Here is a 22,755-nt window from a genome sequence, read left to right as displayed (position 1 = left end):
CAGTGCCCAAATGTCTGCGCCAGCTGAGTTGCCCCACTGCAGCTCTGGCCTTCTGCCTGCTCTCATAGCCATCAGGAAAATGTTCAGCATGTGTGAGGATGATACCAGGAAGTGTGGATGACTCTTAGCTCTGTGCCTGTTCATACTCCCTCCCAACACTCTCGATTCCTTAGGCATTCACTTCTCTTCTTTTGCTGCCTTTGGCAGACATTCTCATCTCTTCTTTGGGGCCCAAAGCAAAACCATATGGAGCAAACCGTTCTCATTGGGGCTCTACTGCTTCCTTCTTTACTGTGCCCCAACAAGTTTCCCAGTTCTGCAGCAGAAAAGGGGTCCTTTCCTTATGGGCAGACTGCAGGAGCTCATGTAAGGGCTGCTTGTGTAGAAGAGCAATTTCTAAAGAGAGGAGTCAACAGATGTGACTGTATGCAACCCACCCAAGGAACAGAAGGCCTTAAGTCTCAGTAACTTGAAATGGTGGTGATAACCAAAGTAAACACTGGGTGCTAGACAAAGGAGAACTAGAACTGGGGAGAATATGTTTGGAGAGCCAAAGGGAGATTTCCTTTGCCTCATGCCTCTGTGGATCATGTCAGCCTCCATGCCCTTGAGCTGCCCTGTGCCCGCTGCAGAGCTGATTTTTGCTGCCCTGCTTTCCAAAAGATGAAGTCAGAATAAGTTAATGTGTTTTCATTTGGGGAATAGAGAGATTCAGTTTTATCAAGGCTAGTCTGAAGTTTGAGTTGGCTCTGAATACTCTCCTCCTCTCCGCCTCTGCTGTGGAGGGCATTCAGAAGTATGGAGCATTGCCATGAGGCACTGACACTCCCAAGAGGCAGAACTGCTGTTGTAGCTACATGCAGTTACCACAACCACCCAGATGCTCTTACCGATCATGTAAAATATTGTTTTCTCCTGAAACAGTAGGATGGAAATAGGCCTAAAGTTATCTTTTGATCTCTACTATTTTCTGCAGTCTTCTAGTCGTAGTCGTTGCACAACTGAGACAGAAAATGTGCCATTGTCTGAGCGATAATGAAACACTAAACACGTGGAAATCCTATTAGTGTTTCATGGACCGTAGCTGTCATTTCATTTGCTCTGGAATTCCTTCCATATGGCCATGACAAAGGTTTAAGGTTGAGTTTTCTTGACACTTTGAATGCATTAGCTGTTCCTCAGACAAAAGTCTGTCAAGTATACTGAAGCATCTGAAGGGATGTATTTATTTCTGTAAGTAATATATTAAATAGAATTAGGGTCAGTAAGCTTGGTCTTGAGAGATAAAAACATGACACTAGGATTTTGTGGAGTCTTCTTTCCTGGTGAATGTTAGACAAATGTATCTGGTTTTCGTAAATTTATCTTTTTCTGCTTCTGTTTTTTGTATCTTCTTATTCTAAATGACACTGCCCCAATTCTTTTTTGCAGCTATAATTTTTCAAAAGTATTGCAATTCACTTTTTCATGTATAAGTATGCACAAAGTATTAGGATTAACTTACCATAATAGTAAACTATATAGCCGGCATAATTTCTATGAGTGAATGAGACAGTCGTCTGTGTATTTCTTGTGTAATAGAAAAGCAAACTGAGATGTTATTACACTTGTTAGTTTTCATCCTTACTCATGGTCAATTTTTTGAGATTAAGTTATAGGAACTGCATATTTTTGCATCAGATTATCAGATAAAATATGTCTTTTTGTGTCCAATATACATATGTGACATAGGTAAGAACTGACGGGAGGCAGTGTCAGTGTTACCCACAATACATGATATGCACTTGTGGGCAGTTTTTGTACATCTTATTAGTTCCTGTTTTCTTCCATTTGTGCTTTCTATCTTCAAAATCCCAGTGTTAAAGTACCAAATTTTGCCCATATATAATCCAGTTTAGTTGCTATGTCGAACTGTCAAGGTTCTGCAACAAGAAGAGAAATGTATATGTTCTTGAAAGTATCAAAAAAGGACCATTCGTTTAGAGGTTTGGTAATGATCAGAAACAGATAAATTCAGGAAAATGGCAAAAATCAGGGATAGTTGCTAATAATAAGAAAAGAAAATGGTTTCCAGGATCTGAATGTAATCCGTATAATTGGAACAAAGTGAAGAGGGGAAAAAAATTATGTGTAAATTTGTTTTATACTCAGACCTGAAAATTTTTACTATTTTATTAACAAAGACCTTAGGAATTCTTCTTTCAAAGTTTTCATCATGAATTTGGTTATGAGTTACAGTGGCAGAGCTGCAATTCTGCTAGTTTAAGAAATCAGCATTATTCATACTGACATCCAATGCAGAGATTTTTGCCCCATACATTGTTAATGTGTGTTAAAGTCTGTTGGAAGAATGCTTTTAATGGCTAATGATCTTGTAGCTATGTGCAGACATCACTGATAACTATTGTGGCAGCAACCAAGAACAGTGAGATGTTTTTAGTTTCAAAGTACTCTTGGAGTTTTCTAATTGGTGTCTTAAAATCTGTGGTCCTTTGTGTCCTAGTCAGGGTGAACTGCAAATTGTTCAGGGAAGTGTAATTTCTGGTATTCCAATGGCTATGGGAAAAGTATTTTGCTTGTCTAATTCAGAGATTAATTCTTGCATTTTTCATTTAAGTATCTTTCACTTATAAAAAGTCATCTTTTGAGAGTTATCTGTTCAAGGAACATGAACATTTTTACTAGAAAAGTAATTTCCTAGCACTGTTGCAATTTTTCCCCCATAGTTCTTCCGTCTTTATTTTGGCACTTTCATCTATGTTCACCAGTTTCCTTATATTGTTTTTCTGCCAGGGCCTGCAATTGCACAGTTAAATTTGTGCGAGATTTGCTCATAGCTATTTTGTATCCATTAAGAGATCCTATCTTTCTCTCAGCTCAATGTATTTTTTGTCTTTCACACAAAGCCATGTCATTTTATGAAACAGTGGCACAGAAACTAATTCATATGCTTTTTAATTTGCTCTTGTGAATTGTGATCTGGTAAATAGTGACAAGGCAAACCTGGAATTTATGCAGTCTGAGTTAAGTCATGTAATCATACACGTTTATAAACATAATTGTGTTATTTCTTGCATTTCTGCTTTACGAGTTAATTTGTAAATCAGTTTAATATTTAGATTTAAATTAGATGAAAACATTTCTGCGTTGTCCACTCATTTATCACAAATTTCTTTATATTTCCGAAGTCTAGGTGCCACAATGAGTAGATTAGAAACACCATTTGCACGGTTTTGTTTTCAGTGATACTCAACTTCAAGCATAGCAGTTGCTGTTGCTTTTGTAAATTTTAGGTGTCTTTTAAAGCTGGATCTGAGGCCTCTGGAATGTGAGGGGCAAGTTAAAGCCTTTACACTTTAGGACCATGGTGCAAGGAGTTGAAGGTGTAAGGGTGGCAGTGTGTGTATTTTGAAATAACATTACAGGAGAAGCTACGCTTCCTTCTTTCACCTTCTGTGAAAGTAATTGTCAAATACATTGTTCAATGTCATTACAATAGCAAAATTTATGAAACTGTTATCAAAAGAGGATGAAGAATAAAAGTAGCATAGTTTTTGGTGTTCTGAAAACATTTATGTGGTTCCTTAACCCATGATGAAACACAGAACAAAATAGATACATGCTTTGAAAACAAGGTCCACATAAGGATTTATATTTCATTTCACATAATCCACTCTTCTCCTTTATGAAAAAATGAGTTTTTAGATTTCAGAGGGACAGATATTTCTCTGAAGACACACAAATGAGTAAAATCAAAATGGAACTTCACATGCCAACCTGTGATTCACAAGAAAGTTACCTGCCAAGGGAGTGGTTGTAGCTGAGGGAGGAGCCCCTTTGACTTCTCCAAATTGTTTGGCAAATCCTGTAGCCAACAGAAGTGCTAAACTTAAAGTGGTGAGTGGGTCTTAGCTGGCTGACGTGTAAGTGGGTGTTATAAAGTTCCTCATAATTCCCAGAGATTTAAAATCAAGTAAATACAAAACTGTTGCAACACCTTTGCTTGAGACCCATGATCACTTTTCATTTAACTGCTTTCATATTTTGTTACCCATTCTTTCTAACAAGTTATCCTTAAAACTCCTTTGTTCAAGTGCAATCCAAAACAAATTGTTCCTTGCAGAACTATTTCTTTTATGTAGTGTATAGAATATGAAATGTAAATAATATTTTACTCTCAATTAATATGTTAAGACTTAACTAAAGAAAAATGTCCCCATTGATTTTCCTTTGCATATGATTCTCTTTACAATTCTGAACCTAAAGTTGTAGGGGTGCCTTGGAGTTTTTTCATGTGTGGAGGAAAATTGTTTCATAGCCACTGGCTGTCCTTCCAAAGTAGTCCAAATAGAAGGGGGATGGGGGGCGGGAAATCAATGCACCCAAATAAGACCATCTGCTTGTACTGTTAGGACACAGACATAGTCCTATTCAAAGATGTAGAATGTAGCACAGGTTATTACAGCAACCCAAATGAATTTTGGTAATATAAATATTGGTGGGAAATGGCTGTGGTCCGATCCATACTGCATTCAAAGGTAAAAGCATTTCAGTCTGGGTTAAATAAAATACTGTCTGTTTTTAATGTTGTTTGGCTAGCCAGTGAAAACCATAGCATTTTGACCTGTTTGAAAGGCAGGTTCTAGTGGACAATAGAAGGTGTTTATCCAGTATGGTATGTCAGTGTTTGCTCTGATCAATGCTAGCTGGGCATGTTGTGACAGAAACCCCTTTTTTCTGCATTCAGGCATAAACACTGTTTGCAAATTTATTTCAAAGAACATTTTATTTGGCTAAGTTTTGGGTCTTGATGTGATCATCTATCCTGAACATTGTTTTGCATTGTCCTGAAAATAATTATTTCCAGCATTTTTTGGGCAAAACAGAAAACAAAGAACTCCTAGATAGAACAGGCACCTTTTCTGTATTACTTCTCTGTTGATTTTGTCTTCATTTAATAGACCATATTTTCTTGAGTACCTCGAAATATTTCTCGTCACTTGCCCTCAAAACTGACCTGCTGACCTGAGAATCAAGAAAATGTCATGTTAGTGACTACTAATTAGTGGATCCAGAGAGTTGCTTCTCCTGGCCTTTCAACCTTCCAGAGGCAGCAACAAAAGCTGTCACATGTATCATACAAAGAAAATAAGCATTTGCCATGTGTGCATTTTGTTTTGTTTCTTCATAGAGTGTACATAGCACAAATTCAATTGAGACTAGAGGTGAATTTGTAGGTTAGGAGGAAATTAGCCTAGAATATAGTGTTTGCATTTATTTCTCTATTTCCATGCATAACGCATATATTGTCCAGCTCCTATTGGACATGTGTGAATGTATTAGTACGCTGCATTGTAAGAAGGGGGGAAGAATTAAACCCCTTCCTGATTTCTTTTTTTCTGTCCCTACCAATTTCTCCCTGATTTTTTTTCTGTCCCTACCATTATTTTTTATTTTGATTAGTTCAAAGTATATTGTATCTTTCTGAAAGGAGATATTTTAAAGCTTACTTTTTAATATAAAGCACATAGTCCATGCTTAAGCTGGTTTTTATGTTTGTTGAAAGAACAGGTTAACAGAAGACTCAGCCTTATTTAGCATTAATCACTGTTGTACTTCTGCAACTCATGAGGCACATTGGGTTTTTTGGGACTACTTAGAAGAATGACTGTGGTAAAATGTGCAGTCACAACCATGTCACTGAACTGTTTGTGCAAGTAACATTACCCTCTTTTTTATTATTTATAATTTTCAGGTCTTTAAAATAGAAGTGCTGGTGAGTGGAAGGAAACATTTTGTGGAGAAGAGGTATAGTGAATTCCATGCACTTCATAAAAAGGTACTCATCTTTTACTTTATAATATGTTGCTTTGTTTTGCATCACTGATGTTTTCCTCTCTCTTGTAGTTGTGGTTTTCCTCTCTCTTCTACATGGTTTATCATAAATACATCCTGTGATTCATGCCTTTGGAAATTAATTCCTAACTAACTCAATTTCTTCTTTGTTTTGTAGAAGGGAGTGATGCTTTCTCACATTTACTAAGTCTTCTTTTCTTTTTGATTATTGTTTACATGCCATATGGCTAAAATGCTGTCTGTAGTATGTTTTTATCTTCTTGTAAAGTCACAAAATATATCCCATGCCTGCCACGAATAGAGTGGTTTTTTCCCAGTTAGGCAAATAATTTGTTAGATCTATACATTTTGTTGCTAACCTGCCATATGTAAAGATGAGGAAACAACTTTTGTACATGGGAAAACCAGATACGAAAATGACCAAGTAAAGCATCTCAAATAATGTAATATAAAATAAATGCTAAGCTTGTCTACAGAATCATCTCAGTAACATATAGAAGGGAGCTTGGTGCTTTCAAGGGTGGTTATCCACTAATACTTCTGTAAATTGCTTTGACCATTGTTTGTTGAAGTATGAATTTTTCTCTCCAAGCTGAACTGAAAGACTGCTGTGAAGCTGAAAGGCATGCTTTATTTTTTTTCTCTACTTTATGGAGGCCAGGTATTGTGAAGGAGAATTCTGGAGGAGCATTGCAGCCCATTACCAGCAGTGGGACTGTACTGAAGAGCTTCAGTCCTAGGATCTGGGTCAACTAAGCGTCTCTTGGTTTGTAGGTCTGATTGGCAGTGAAGTGTGGGCACAATCAGCTACTTTGATGCTGCTTGCCTTCATTGTGGAAGAGCTTCCTCTGCAAGCAACAGAGATCAGCATGGGTATTTACAGCTCCTGCCAGTGCAACTTCAGAGGAGTTTATTTCCACCATTATGTTTGCTGGTGGTTCTGAATTGGCTCAGGAAAGAAGCATTAACCTGAGGATGATTTTGCCAGGCTTGTAAGGTGTATAGGTTTAAGCAAACTTGTCTGAGCAAAAGGCAACTATTGACCCATCAAAATCTAAAGACAAGACCCATTTGTTTTACTGCACCATAATTAAGATGTGCTAGTGCTTCTTGCCTATTTGCTTCTTGCCTCAGTAGTGGTATCATCTGCCATTTATTAATACTCATTTCCTTGTTTATTGTTTTACTACAGATATGTCTCAGATATTGTCATTCTTGTGTTCATATTAAATATGAAACCAAATAAGCAACAGTGTCAGAAAGAGTAAAATAAGTCACTCAACAACCACTACGCTTTGTGATATATGAGTGCTTTGTTTTACAGATGAAAATAATTCTGCAGTTGAAGGTAAAGCAGATGAATAGAATTTATACAGTGAAATAGGCTAGGGCACATTAAGAGGGAAAAATCAGGATTTATATCCTTAAAATGTGCCCTATCCAAGTAGGCAGGCTCCTGTTGTTAGAATAGTATAGTGTTGCCACACTTGGGGCGTGGCATCCTGGGTCGAGGACGGCTCGGTGGCAGCACCTTTGCCACACGGACCAAGCACATGCACACACCAAGGTGGTGGATGGTGAAATGGCATTTGTTAACGGTTAGACAGGGTCATTTATAGCAGGGGTTAATGGTAAAGTAACCATAAAAGGGGAGGGGTTCCGCCTGAGCGTAACATCGCGATATCTTCCCACATTTCCCCCCCTTTTATGACCAGCTAAAAACATAGAAAATGCTAAGGTTAAAACTGACAAGTGGGAAACATATAACTGGCAAAATGCACGGAACTTGAACAATGTAACACAACCGCAACAAACTTGTAACTGTAAATGTTTAACAAACAAAAAGCTAACAATCTCTAACTGTTTTTTTCTAAAAAACAACACAAAGTTGTTTAAAATATAAGGTGATCAGTCTTGGGGGCTGACTGAACCATGACTTTGGATATCTTCACAGGACCTCCTCAGTTTTTTGGTTGACATCAGAGCACCGAATTATCCTCCCAGAGTCTGCGACCTGTTTGACCTTAAAGCTAGAGATTTGGAGAGCTCATGTCCAGACTCATGTTCTCTCCAAAACGCCCTTTGAACCTTTGATGCAGGAAAAACTCCAGGTTGATTGGCATTCCATTCAAGTAGAGCCAGAACCTGGCCAGAGTTCAAACTCTACTTGATGGATACCACTTAAAACAAGACTTTCAAAAACAACATTTATGTGAACCATGACTGATAACATTTTGTTGAGCTTTTTCCCCCCAGTCCTTCTCTGTGCCAGCCTCTCCTTTAGTTTGGTCACTGAGTTCTTTCACGACCCCAGCATGGTCTGCCATCGGGCTGCTTGACGATTCGTCACAGCCTTTAGGAAGATACAGGCCGTGGGGGTGTCTGAGGATTCAGTCCTGCAAAACAAACTTTACAAATTTCATTAGTTTTTTGCCCTGAAGGTCCGGTTTTATCGACTTAAGCGGGCACCGTTTAATTTTACTATTTTTCCTAACGGCTGTGTACCCTCACCCTGTGAGTACTAGCCTCCAACCCGTTTCCCATTCTCCTAATTCATTTTTGATCATGACTTGTGGGCCTTCCTCTAGTGGCCCCGCGTGGCCCAGTGCCTCTGGGCAGGACTTTTTCTTTCATCTCCCCTGGGGAACTGATTTAAAGCCAGCAGGGCAGTTGCTAAGATGCGCGCTTGGTCTTTTGGCGGGAATGGAATTGGTAAAACCTTCTGTTTTTGCTAGCACCTCCAGTTTAGTTATTAGGGTTTGGTTAGCCCGTTCGACAATAGCTTGTCTGGTGCTATTATACGGGATGCCGTGGACTAAAGTTATACCCCATCTTGATGCGAATGTTTGGACTGATTTTGAAATGAAACTCGGACCATTATCTGTCTTGATTTGCCTCGGGATACCAAGCCATGCCATGGCTGTTAACCAATGCTGGATAGTTGCTTTGGAGTCGGTCCTTTGGTGTTGTGTGGCCACGATTACTCCACTGTAGGTGTCCACTGTTACCGCAAGCCATGCTTGGGGTTTCAGCAGCTCGCATAATGTAGAATCTGTTTGCCATATTTCAGCAGCCTTGAGGCCCTTGGGGTTGATGCCGCTGGACCACAGTGGTGATTTTTGGCAGTAGGGGCATGAGGCAACGACGTGCTTCACATCAGCGGCTGAGATCCCACATTTCTTTGCGAGCGCTTTGGCCCTGATGTGTCTGTTTGATATCAAATGGGAGCATGTCATCCCCTCCAAAAACAGTCAATGAGAGTAGAGACCATCACCAAATTAATCCCCCTGTCTGCAATCGCTTTGACAATTTCCCGTATGTCCTTGGCATTCACAGGCGTATAGGTTCTTTGATTTCCGCCTGGCCCCCCACCCAGACAGGAAACACTAACTTGGCTGAAGGGGCCCACTTGGCACACGCTATTTTTATTCTCCTCCAGTCCATAAGAGGAGCTTGTTCTTTTCCTAGTTTTCCCTTGACCCAAGGAGGAGGATTGTGATGGCTTACGTGCTCCCACCTTACGTGCTCCCACCTTACGTGCTCCCACTCCCTTTTTGTCTGAATCAGAATCATCAGAATAAGAGTCAGGATCAGCAATGGACCACCTGCGGAACCACTCATCCCAGCTCGAGTCTGACGCGGTCCGGGAACTCGACTGGCTGGAGACTTCTGGGCTCCAGGACCTTTGGGAGCCACAAAGAACATCCCCGCAGCTGTAAATCCCCACACTCGGAGAACTCATGATCGCCCACAGTCTAAAGGTCCCTTGTTTGATCCCGGGTTTCGGCACCACTTGTTGCTGCCGCTTGGGGCGTGGCGTCCCGGGTCAAGGACGGCTCGGTGGCAGCACCTTTGCCACACGGACCAAGCACACGCACACACCAAGTGGTGGCTGGTGAAATGGCATTTATTAACGGTTGGACAGGGTCATTTATAGCAGGGGGTAACGGTAAAGTAACCATAAAAGGGGAGGGGTTCCGCCTGAGTGTAACATCGTGATATCTTGTGCGTAACATCACGATATCTTCCCACAGTATAGTACTGTATAATGTAATGTAGTACAGAATTAGAATTAGAAATATAATTGAATATTTTCAGTTGGAAAAGATGTACAATTATATAGTCAAACTGCCTAAGCAATGCAGGGATGACCAGAAATTATAGCATTATATTAAGGGCATCGTTCAAATGTCCCTGACAGGCCTGGGACATCCACCACCTCTTAAGAATCTTCTTTCAGTGTTTGATCATCCTCTTGGTAAAGAAATGTTCACTCTGAACCTCGCCTGGCACAGCTATGAGCCATTCCCACATGTCCTGTTACTGGATCCCAGGGAGAAATGCTCAGCACCTTCGGCTCCACTTCCCCTCCTCAGGAAGTAATGACATCATCCCTCATCATACTTTTCTCCAAACTAAGCAAACTCAGTGTCCTCAGCCACTTGGCATCTATCTGCTGAGCACCTACATGAGGGTCCTTTGCAAGCAGAGGAGAAGAAATGCCAACACCAAGGCTGGATATGGAAAAGGGAGAAGAAAGCCTGTGGTTGTGGACAGAAGCCTTTCCCAGGCTGCTCACCATCTGGGCAGCTGTGCAGCTGTTCCTTCACAGGGGCAGGACTTCATAATTCCCCTTCTTGGGCTCCTGCTGTGGCAGGGGATGACTCTGGCATGGTGTAGAGTCAAATTGTGAGTCAAAGCAGCACCAAATTGTGACTCCAGGCAAGAGGAGAGATTTGGGTGCCACTGTACGAAGGCTGCCCCAGGCATTGCAGGCTGGTAGGAGAGCAGAGCCCAGGGACATGGAGCAGAAGGTACAGAGAAGAGGAAACAGGCCTGGAGTGATGAGCAGTGGGGTCATGGGCTGGGTCTGGAGACCCCAATCTGGGAACACCTGTCCCAGGATCAGCTGGGCAGTGCTTGCATGTAGAGGAGCAATGATACAGTACTTGACACAAGTAGAAGGACCCATCAGGATTAACATTCCATCCTACCTGGCAAAAAAGAGCGAGGACAGAATCTATACTGTTAATAACACTGAGACTTTCCCTATAGATTTGTGCATTTATTTTATTTCAAGAGTTGGGGCTGGGAGCTTTTAAGGGCTGACACATACCACCAGTTTTAACCATGTTCCAAGGCATCTTCCAACATCATGGTGCTGGGCTCTTGTTTGCTGGAGAGGCCCTGGGGGTCTTTTTCCCTTCTCTTTAGGAGTTGCTGTGACCCTTCAGGGGAGCATTTACTGTGCCATTTGGAAGTGGCAGCCCTGGGCACAGCCTTCCCTGACTCAGCCAGGGGCCCTTCTTGCTCTGTAGAATGGCAATGGAAGCCCAGGGGTGGCTGCCAGGATCCCCACCAGCAGCAGTGGAGGAGGTGCCTTTCTGCTGCTGCATTGCACAGCGACACACGCACACTGCTGCACGGATTTCACTATGCAGTTTTGGAGGGACACCCCAGCATCCAGGCCAGCAGCTCTGCATTCATCCTGTGTTTGGTTGGGATGGTTGTGATGGTGTCTTCCACCATGGCTCATCCAACACTGTTGCCAAATATCTCCATGCCATGATGGATCCATGGTTGCAGTGTCTGGAGGAGCATACCCTGGTTCTGAACGCAGTTCAATGAGCACACGGAGGCTAGATGCCACCCACGGGACACCTGAGCACTCATTCTTGAAGCCCACCTTTGTGGTGCTCCAGGATGATGGATGTCCCAGAGCCACACCCACCTGGTGGATGACTCATGTCATTGGGGGTGTGGTGACATGCTCCAAGCAGTCATCATCCAGCTGAAATGATTGCAAGACTGACAGTATCCTCCTCTTGCAGAGGGGGTGCTTGGGCTTGTCCTCAGCCCATCGCAGGATGGACATGTAGCAGAACTGGTGGAGGGTCCACATCACATAACTGGCATTCTCCCAGCTAGCCAGAGAGATGGGACAGCTGGTCCAACTTCAGTGTAATTTCTGGAGCTGCACAATTACTCCATGAAAAAGTCGTGGATGGCTGCAGTCTCACTCAGATTTGTCTTCTTGTACACCATTTTCACTGCAATAACTCCTTTTGCAGAGATTTCTTATAACACCAGAAAAACCATAAATGATGCCCCCTTTCTTTCTCTGCAGAAGTAGCAGCAAAATAAACAAATCTGAAAAACAGATATTCTAACCAGGCACTTTGCACCACATTTCACTTTGTTTTGTTTTCTTATTCATTTGCTATTTATATTACTCTGCAAAGGAATAGAGACTTTTCCTTATTTGTTCCCTGCACAGATGCAAAACATATATAATATTTTTGCAACAATATACGTTTTCAATAAGTATTACTTTTTGAAGTTGTAAAATTTTGGTTAGTATTGTTGAACAGCTCATACTCTGAACCTTAATGCTTTCGGTGTTACAAAAATCCTAGAGAAAGTATTTGCATCAGTTTACTATCAGCATGCCAGTATGGTCTTTATCCTCCTCTCTTCTCCTTTAATTTGAAATGTATGTTTCATTCTAAATTCCTGCAAGTACATGGCAATTGGAAAGGTCTCTTTAGACTTGCTGCATATTCAAGGTGCCCTTAATGTTGGAGATGTCTGTAGATAGGAGAAACAAAGTTTCTGTAGAGAGCACCTGTGGTAGAAAATGGACGTAGAGGCTGATGAGGAGATTGTGCCTTTTGCTGGAGAACAGTGTGCCTCACTGGCATTGTGGGGAGGAAGGAGGACTGTTGCTCTTAGAAGACATTATTCATTCATCAGAATGCCAATCAATGTTTTGATTAATTACATTTTTTAAACAAAGCTGTTTCCAAGAACACGTCTGGATTTCTGTCTTGGGTTCAATCTTTCATAGATTCCAGTTATGTAAGAAAGTAAAGCCCCACTTCCTGTGTAATCTGGCTGTAGTGGAAAAGGTTTAAAATATTTTCAAGACTTCCACGTTGCACCAGGAGTACAATTTATACTTTTCACAGAAACGACCCACAGATGTTGGCTTCTATGAAATAGCTTGCATACACCATTATGCTTTGCCTTGCTTATGAACAACAAACCTTGCCTGTCAGGCTATGCACCATACCCATTACAGTATTATATATGTCTGAACAGAAGTTTTATTATTCTCATTTGGAAAGTTTTTTAGCAAGAATTAAATTATTTCTAGGTGTATAACATAGTTTAAAATACAACCATTTGTTCATATTTATCCCCAGATATCTTTTTATACTTCTTTGCCCATATGTTAATAAATATTGGTAGTTCTTTTTAAATATAATTATGCTAGAAAGTCACAATGTTAAAACTACTGCAGTGAAATTTACAAAAAACTGAAGAGTAAAACATCTTTTTTTTGCAAGTTGTCTATAATTTTAGAGTAACTAGTGTATACATCATATTGTCTTTTCATAATTGGACAAATAACTCTTTACTTGATCATGTTCACCATCTTTAGGTCTTTCAGGAAATAGAGACTACAGCATGTCCATGGGCATTAGGTCAGTGTTACAGACAGGAAGGTACTGTGGCCAGTAATAGTCCTCAGATAAATATGTTTTGTTTTGTGTTGGAACAAGTCTGAAGCAATACAGCTAATGCATACATAGTTTTGCGTAATATTCCTTGACATTGTTATAATTTTTTATAGCAATATATATGACTGGATTATTGTAAGCATAAGAAAATGGGCTTTTAGTGTATCTTTTGTATATGTATATGTATATCTGTATATGTATATGTATATCTGTATAATGTTGGCTTCGTACTTACAACCAGTATCTATGCCAGCACATTAAATAGTTGGGGTTTGGATGTTTTATATGTAACAGGGCCACAGAGCACAAGGGGATTGTTAATCACCAGCTGAGTTACCAGCCACAGAGTATTTGTCTTGTAAGCAGCTAGGTCTTGGTGGACACTTGTATATTTTCAGATTTGTCTGCACTCATCTGGAGCACTCTTCTCATTTGTTGCTCGCTTGCAGGTGCTGTCATAGTTTGCAACAGTGGTGACCGTAGTTTCTTCAACATCCCCAATCAATTTAGAGGGAAAAATGGGGGGTTGTATTCTGTTTTTAAGATCAGTTAGTAAACGTAGCTGGGTTTGGAGTTTTATTTTCAAGTTGTTTTTCTCACTTCACTTTTAATTGTAATTTAGCACTGTTAAGAAATAAGGAAGTTGCAAAATGTTTCCAGAGCAATTGAGGTTTCCTGGCTGCAGCTTCGATACTTGTGATTGCAGAGACGTTGATACGTTGCCACTGCTTTTTCCTATAGTGACATCCCAGCAAGCTCAAAGATGAAATGTAAATTCTCAGTCTCCCATGGGTATGCATGTCAAAGTCAATTTTGAGTTTCTTTCCTTGCATTCTTTGCTTCAGATTTACTCAGAGGCAATATCCAACAGAAAGAATGCCAGCTTCTATTAAAATGCAATAGAGTCTATTTCAGCTATTATTTTTGCTCTGTAGTTTTGAGTAAAACATTAATAATTTTTGATTTTAAAAATATGTTGCTCCAGCAAGGGGATTTTTAGTGTTGTCAGGTTGCATGTTTTTGTCTTTGTATATACTATCATATGTATACATATATAAATATATAATGTATGTGTGTGTGTGTGTATAGATCTATATAGATACACATTATGTATAGATCTATGTAGATACATGTGTAAGGTTTCCCGTGGGAATCTTTAGAGGAATAGTTATGGAGCTGTCTTTGAAATATAATCAGTGACAATCTTGCTGTTTCTCTGTGTAAGATATTAAACACAGACTGTCAATCTCTTGGTACACTTTAAGAGCATCAATATTTTTCTCTCTTGATTGCCAGCTCTCTAGAGAAATGGTTAGCACTCCTCCTTGTACTTTTCACACCTGTTTATAATTGCCTAACTCTGGAATTAAAAGCCATCATCGTGTGTTCACTGCACTTAGCAAGGTAATTTCTGGTTATGTCATGGTAATGTTGTGAGGTATTGTCCCAGGTAGACTAATGGGAAAATCTAATTTCAAATATTCTCATGTAGTGGTTGCCATTTCATTTTCAGGCTATTAGTCACAAAAAATTGTTAGTACGGTTCCTCTTTACTATCCAGGGCAACTGGATGTGAAGATTTTTAACATTCTGTAGGTATGACAGCTGTTATTATTTCAGGGAGATGATTGTAAGTAACTTCATTTCCATGCTGTTGTCCTTAATACATAGGTTTTTATGCTCTTTTTTTTTTTTTTCTTTTTCTTTTTTTCTTTCTGTCTTTCTTTCTTGCAGCTCAAGAAGTTCATAAGAACACCAGAGATTCCTTCAAAGCACGTGAGAAACTGGGTCCCCAAGGTCCTGGAGCAGCGACGACAAGGCTTGGAGTTGTACTTGCAGGTGTGTCTCCTTGCAGCCTGCTGAAAGTAAAAGCAGCATCTATTTCCACAGCATTAGAAAGTAGGAAGTGTGGCATTTTACTGATAGGCAGTTTTAGAAGTGGGAAGTAATCTGTATGCTTACCAGCAGCAGTGATTTCTGTTCACTTAGCAGAACTACCAGCTAGAAATCCAGACTGTTTTGCATTTTTTTTCCTGATTTTTCCAAAGGCTGCTCATTGACTTTGGTGAACCTTCATTTTCGTCTGCCTAAAATGGGGAAAATAATGTTATTATTTCCAAAGAATATAGTCTTTGTTCTGTCTATACCAATCAAAAATGTTGCAGAAAAACTATAAGGAGGCTTTAATTAGTTCACCTCCATTTAGACAGACTAGGGAAGCATCGGCTCATTAAATTCATATCACTCTGCTGTACATGCCTGTATATGAACTGCTCCTCTAGGTGAAATAGGCACCTGTCATCTCATATTAATTTTAGTTGGTTTGGACATTTGCCTTAAGTCTTAGGATCTACCTAGATGGGTCATGATTTTGATAAAGACAATAAAAGGAGTCTTCAGGAATGATGCAATTGTATAGACGTCTAAATATATCAGGAATAAATCCCATTCATATTTAATAAATGGAATTTCTATTGTCACCATGATTGCTTTAAAAAATGTCCTGTGGTGTACGTTCACAGCTGTTTCTCTGGTGGCAAAGCCAGATGAAGGTGTTCCTCTAAACATGTTCCCAGTTCACTGCGCTTTCAGCTATACTAATCCAAGTGCTGTTTACTGAAAGGGTTAATAGAAATAATGTGTCAAAACATAATTGTTTTGAGAGGAAGGCAAGAATAAGTCTTCTATTTTTACTCACATTGGCCTCTTGCAGTGAATTTTTGGTTTTTCTGGTTTCCATACAACTTTCTATTGGACATAATCACTACCAAAGCACACATACTAGTTAGTCTTAAGCAGCTGATTTCATTAAAAAGGTAGAGATGTAATCTGGTTATCACTTTTAATTGCTGATAAACTGTAAAAGAACATCTCCCCCTACTGGAAGAGTTAGTCAATTCTTGTTCTTTTGCAGTCTTGCATGTTTAATTAACTCTTCCTCTATTCTTTTGCTGTTGGCTGTCATAGGAACATGCCGTGGTTTAGGTTGGAAGGGACTGCTGGGCATCATCTGTTTAAAAACATGACAAGCCTCTAAGTTGTATGCATACCAATGTGCATACTAATTTAAACAAGAAGAAAAGTTGTTAATACTTTTGTCATAGTAATTAATTTCTGTGCCCATTAGTAGAAAGCAGAATTAATCATCAGTGAAATTTTAACATTTAAGATAATTAGAGCGTGGTTCTAGACAATAAAAATTTCATAGTAAGGCACTTCAGTTATGAGACATTTTTTAACAGTGCCAAGCATTTGCCAAAGCACAGTGTAGAAATATCCTACAATTTCAGAAAATGTGATCAGTTTTTTATTTAACACCATTTTTGTAAAATATTGCAAACATGTTTTCAGGTGGTACTACTGACAGTTTATCTGTAGGAGTTGTTTGGCTACTACTGTCACTAGTCAGTGGTGGTGCTTGTAGCCAGACATTTGTGCAGCAGATAAACTTTTATGACAACATGCCAGTCATAAATTGTTTTGTATAAAACCAGCCAGAACCATATGCAAATCCTGAGCTATTACATAGATGTAATGTTCAATGAATTCATACCATGCAGATGGCCATCGAATACAGACCTGTACCTGACAAGGTCTAACCATATTGAGTTCTTAAGACATTTTCAACTAAATAGTTGTCTGTAATTAAATGCAAATAAAAATATTGACATGAAATGAGGGTAGTAGAATCATTCTCTATAAGTAATAAAGAAAGCAAGACATTCCTCTGTCTAAGACAGAAGGTGCTTCAGTTGCCAGGACCTTGTTACTTTTTGTGACCTTTTCATGATGAAACCACCCTTTTAAATGCTTTCAGCGCAAGTTGTTTGTTTCTTGGAGTGGATGGACAGGAGCTCAGAAACATTTCATTATATCTTTCTGAAGAGCAGCAAAATTACAAATAAATGAAGTATTATTAAATTGTGAGCTACAAAGAGTATTTATTTATTATTTTTTAATGTATCAGTAGCCACTGGCAGCTAATTGTCACAAGACTGGTTATTTTACTTCTGTTTTTGAAAGGTTGTGTCAGGACTTTTTCTTGTTATAGTAGACCAATTTTAATAGAATTTTGAAAGAATGATTTATCTACACTATTTTTAAGTAAGATTTTCATATTTTGCAAGTTTGACTGTAATGTGCTACTTTTGTTTTTTATACTGTGAAACAATTGACTAGAGCACTAATGTGCTTAGTAATTCAACTGCATATATAATAATATTTACAGAGTCCTTGTGAATACTGAGAACAATCAACTGACTGACAAGAGGAAAGAAGGATTATGTTTAATTTATTAATGAGGAAACAGATGCAAAGATAAGTGAATGACAGATTGTGGCCCCAAACATTAAAGCAAATTAGTATGAAGAAATAAGCTATTACTACTTTGTTTATCATGGTAAATGTCTCTGTGCATGAGCTTAAACTACAGCACAAAGCACTTAAACTGAGCAGATTTATTCTTTGCTAAATAAGAAAATCACAGAATCTGAGAATAAACTGAATTGGAAGGGACTCACAAGGATCAATGGGTCCAACTCCTGGCCCTGCACAGCAGAGCCCCAGGAGTCACCCCATGTGCTCAAGAGCACTTGGTCCAAACACTTCTTGAGCTCTGTCAGGCTGGTGGTATGACCACTGCCCTGGGGAGCCTGTTCAGTGCCCAGCCACCCTCTGGATGAAGAACTTTTCCTGATATCAAACCTAAATCTCCTTTGAGAGAGAAGAGATCAGTGCTTACCCCTCCTCTTCCCCTCCTGAGGATGTTGAAAATGATGCCTCCCCTTGGTCTCTTTTGAATCTCAAAACACCTGTTACTGTCAGTAGAAGAGTACTTAACCAGCTTTTACTACCTTGTAGTGGCCATTGACTAAGTAACTTTATAGTTACTTACTTGTATATCTGAGCTTGTAGCTTGCAGTACAGCAGAGATGAGAATCCAGGTGGTTTTGATTTTAAATTTGTAAAATAAATCACTGGGTTACACTATTGCTCACAAAAATCTGTCTTGATAGTAGTTTTAGTATGCAGTAAGATTTGGACTTTATATTTATTTATGGTTAGAAATATCTTCTCCTGATAAGCTTCATGAGGAGCTTTGTGTTGAACGCAGGTAGAAGATAAGGATTTTAAGCAGCTGGTTGTATAAGGCGCCTATAATTTGAGAAAGGCTGCCTAAGGGATCTTCCCTGAAAGCCTGTGACTGCTCATAGTAGTGAGTGTAGATAAATGTATTTGCTTTAAAGTACCACAAGGTGAAGGTAAGTGTGGAAGATGATGAAGCAGGCTGATAACCAGCATTGTAGCTTCTGGATGGTGTTTGTTTGGTTTGGGTTTTTTTCATCCACTGTCCAGTCTTGGACTGACTGTTATCACAAAGCAATACAGAAATATAATTTGGTTTTTATGTGTATTTAAATAAGATATAAATCACTTGAAAACACAGTAAGAAAAACAGTTTTACTGTGTCTGAGTTCAGTAAGTCATTTTGTAGATGGATCAAATGAACAGGTAGTTGGGGTCTTATTTTGAATGTTGAGGGGTGACACTGGAGGGACCTCATCTAACTGGCTATCAGAGCAGCTGCAGCTGCTTTGGATCAGATCAGTATTTGTTACAAATACATTTTATATTATATACTATTGGAGGAGCAGTTTTTACAGAGCTTATTTCCTGTGAATTGGTAATGGGGAAGAATTTGATCCAGCCACCTGCTCATTTGGAGTTAGGTCATATCCTTGTCCCAGTAAGCTGACACTGGATGTTATTGCCATCCAGTCTGTCTACCCCAGGGACTTGCCCTTTGACAGGTCTGCCTTTTAAAGTTCAATGGAATAGATATTTTCAACCCCCTTGGGCTAAAGAAATCTCATCATTTGCTGATATCATCAGTCCAACAAGATAACAAGCATCGTTAACAGAATTCACTTTGAAGTGGCACCCACACCTCAGCAGGAGACTTGATAGCTGCTGCTAGTCTTCACTGAAATAATTTGCTTATAGGGAGAGATTTTGAAGGAGGCCCATATTTTTTATTAATTTTAGAGTACTAACTCATTTCATGTGGTCTGGGTGACCTGAAGAAATTCTTCTTGTGACTAGCAAGGCTCTAATATAAAACAGAGTTGTAGACCTTCTAAAGTTCTCTGTATAAATGTATAAATGTAGGGTCTCTATGTACATATGTCTCTAACCAGAGTTAATATGTAGAGCTAATATTCCTCTCTTGGCTGAGGTCAAGAAAACATACTTGCCTTTTATTTATTCTTGAACTTTTTACAAAGAGAACAGTCCTGATTCCTGGAGATAAGATTGGTTAAAGTGCTCCTTGGCTGTGAGACATGAAGACTTGATGAACTTCAACATTCCAGTAGTTTCAGGAATCCAAATCTTAAAAATGAATTATGGCATTTATGAAACTAGACTAGAGATTTGTTTTCCATTTAAGGAAATAATCTGGAGATCTGAGAAGCACTTTGACCTATATTTCAGTATTCTTCAGAATGCAATTATCTTTAAAAATATTTTAACTACCAGTCTTTCCTGAAAACCATAAGTAAAACCATATCTGTTATAATTTTTCTTTTAAGAAATTAAAACCCAATTCTATACTCCTTAGCTGTCTTAGTTTCCAGCAGGGTGGAGTTAGGAAAACAGTGGATGTAATAATGTAATGAATAATGTGTAGTTGCTTTATGAATAAGCTCATCAGAAATATAAAGAAGAAAAGTACACATTATTATATTGCTTTTTTTTACTCTTTTTGGAGGAACAGTTCAACTGCAATTGCAAAAAATGAGGACAAATGAGCTATTTCTGTAGTTAGTTAGACTGCAGAGGACAAACTGTCAATACAGAAAATTTGGCTAAAGGTGTCTTTTCTTCATGGGCATCTATGATTTTCTTTAATTACTTCAATAAGCATTGATACATAATTCCTTGTGGTAAAGTTTAAATAAGTAAATAGCCTTTCCTGACGGGATAGTGGATATGAACAAATTTTTTGTACTATTTTCTTTTAAGTTGATCTAATTTTGTGATGTTACTTCATAAAAGTTTTAGATTCAATTAAAAATACTGAAAGGTTCTTTTTGTTGATTTGAAAACTCTGTTGCAGAGCATTTCAAACTTAGTATGGCATTTCATATTCAGCTGGGGATAAGAATTGTGCTTTCCTCAAGCTTCAGTCATTGTCTCTTTTCACTATCATTCTAAGGGCTGTGTTACTGTGATTTCTCTGGGTTTTTTATCAAATTGTGAAGAAGAAAGCTTTCCATCACCTTATGCGGAGCTTCATTAGTTTCTTCACTGCTTAACTGATTCAATTTCTGTTGACCTCTTGCTATTCTAACAAGAAGGAATGCAAATTCAGACATTTATAACTTTAGCCATTGTCAAGAAGACTGGAGAGATCTCTGCTCTAAAATGAGGCATCTGGGCTCCTGATGCTAGTGTGCAAGTACTCCACGTAATCTGTTTGCTAGAGCTTTGCCTTTCAATAGCCAAATAGCCTGTTGTATAACTGCAGCTGAAATCCTGCTACAGAACTCTGAAGTAGGAGTAGGATCAGAAAAGAAAAGAAATTTATTTCGGGAAAAGAAATGCTTGGTGATGTACACGGTTTTTCATTGTTTTCTCTTCTCTTTGAAGTAGAGGAAAAAAAGGTCCCATAGTAGTACATAAAAGTTATCTGAGCTCTCTTAAGCAGAACAAAAACTAGGACTTCATATAAAGACAGGAAGATCTTGATTGTGGCTTAAGCTGATACAGACCTCTAGTATCAGATGTAATCTGTAAGTGCTTTTCTAAGTGGAACAGTTTTTGATGTTACATATGTAATAGCTGTAGAGATGACTGGTGCTTTTGGAGATGTTTAGAATTATTGAGATCTCTATGTGTGATAGGTGCATTTTATGGGACATTTTATTGCCTTTGCCCAACAAAAATGAATCAAGTTGCTTACTATTTAATTATGGAAATGCAGTGGCAAAATGATCTTAGAATTATTCAATGATCATTCAACTATTTAAATTTTATTTCTGTGCAGTTCAGATTCATCACATTTATCCATTTTGTCCATGTTCATTCACCACATTTATCCATTCATTACAATTTTTCTTGCTTTATATTTTCAAAAATCCATTCTGTATCAAGCATTTAATTGTTCCCACATACCTGTGTACCTTCACCAAAGAGTGTTGTGAACACAAAATTTTGAGTTAGTTCAATTGGAAGGCTGGAAAGGTATATGAAAGGATAGCCTATGTCAAGCATAGAAGGTTCTCTAGTTGGAAATAACTTTTGAAGCTGATTTTGTTTTGAAGAAAAATGTCTTATATGGTAGTCTTGCACATTTATACTCTTCATTGGTATCCATTTATAGCCATTTTGGGATATAGGATACAGTCCTAAATGGATCTTTGGTCTGAAGCAATGACCTTTCTTATATAATCCTTAAAGTAGTTAGAGACACGCTTGTGTTTCAGGTTGTTACTATATTTGTTTAAACATTAATGTGTTTTCAAGAACTGAGCTCTGTATATATCATGACCACTATCTAAAAAGAAAAAGGAGTTAATTATGTGGTTGAGAAGACATATTTGAATAATTGAGATATATCTATAGAGATAGATAGAAGATAGATAGATAGATAGATAGATAGATAGATAGATAGATAGATAGATAGATAGATAGATAGATAGATAGATAATGAAGAGGCATGCAGGTGATGTGACTGTGCAAAGCCACTTGTAAAGGCTTTTTCAGACCAAATGCATGACACATGGGAGGTAATTGGTTATATACTTAAAATCTGAATTCAGAGGTTGAAATTTTAAGCTATGAAAGTTTTACACAAAATATGGGCTTATTTTTTTCTTCTCCACCTTATCATCTGTGTGTCTAACCTGTGGGGTTTTTTCCCCACTAGGCTTCTGCTTAACCATTCCCCATGTCTGTGAGCAAGAGTGGACAGAAATGACTTTGACTTCCTTGTATCATTCATTAGGCACCACAAAAGTTCCTGCAGAGGCAGTCCTTTCCTTTGTCCTATATACACATTCACTGTTAGGATCTATTTCTAACGAATTTAAGATCAAATTGGCTTATTTGCGGAAAAATTCCCATCAAGTCCAGAAGAGATGCTTATCTTCCTGATTGCCGTTTCTGGAAACCAGTTTTATTTTAAATACAGGAGAATATGCTGAGAAGAAAGGGCCCAGCATTAGAAAGTTGCAAAAAAAAGTTGGATTCAGTGAAATAAGATTTAACTAATGTTTTGCTGGAAAGTCTGTTGAATCACCCACATCTATTAATCACATTGAAAATTCTCTCAATTATCCAAAATTATTCAGTGTCTTCTGTCTCTAACTCCATT

At 38.7% G+C, this 22,755-nt stretch overlaps 1 protein-coding gene across 1 annotated transcript in view; it reads left to right on the top strand.

The window, feature by feature from the left end:
- Positions 1-22,755, top strand: part of SNX24 (sorting nexin 24) — a 91,448-nt gene that overhangs the window by 39,793 nt on the left and 28,900 nt on the right. The window contains exons 2-3 of the mRNA XM_066568980.1: positions 5,756-5,839; positions 15,114-15,218. Coding sequence (XP_066425077.1) covers positions 5,756-5,839; positions 15,114-15,218 — 189 coding nt within the window. The remainder of the gene's footprint in view (positions 1-5,755; positions 5,840-15,113; positions 15,219-22,755) is intronic.

Source organism: Molothrus aeneus, chromosome Z (genome assembly GCF_037042795.1).
Source record: "Molothrus aeneus isolate 106 chromosome Z, BPBGC_Maene_1.0, whole genome shotgun sequence".
NCBI classification, from domain to species: Eukaryota; Metazoa; Chordata; class Aves; order Passeriformes; family Icteridae; genus Molothrus; species Molothrus aeneus.
Note: the sequence above shows the minus strand (reverse complement) of the source record. Positions and strands in the feature narration are given on the sequence as shown.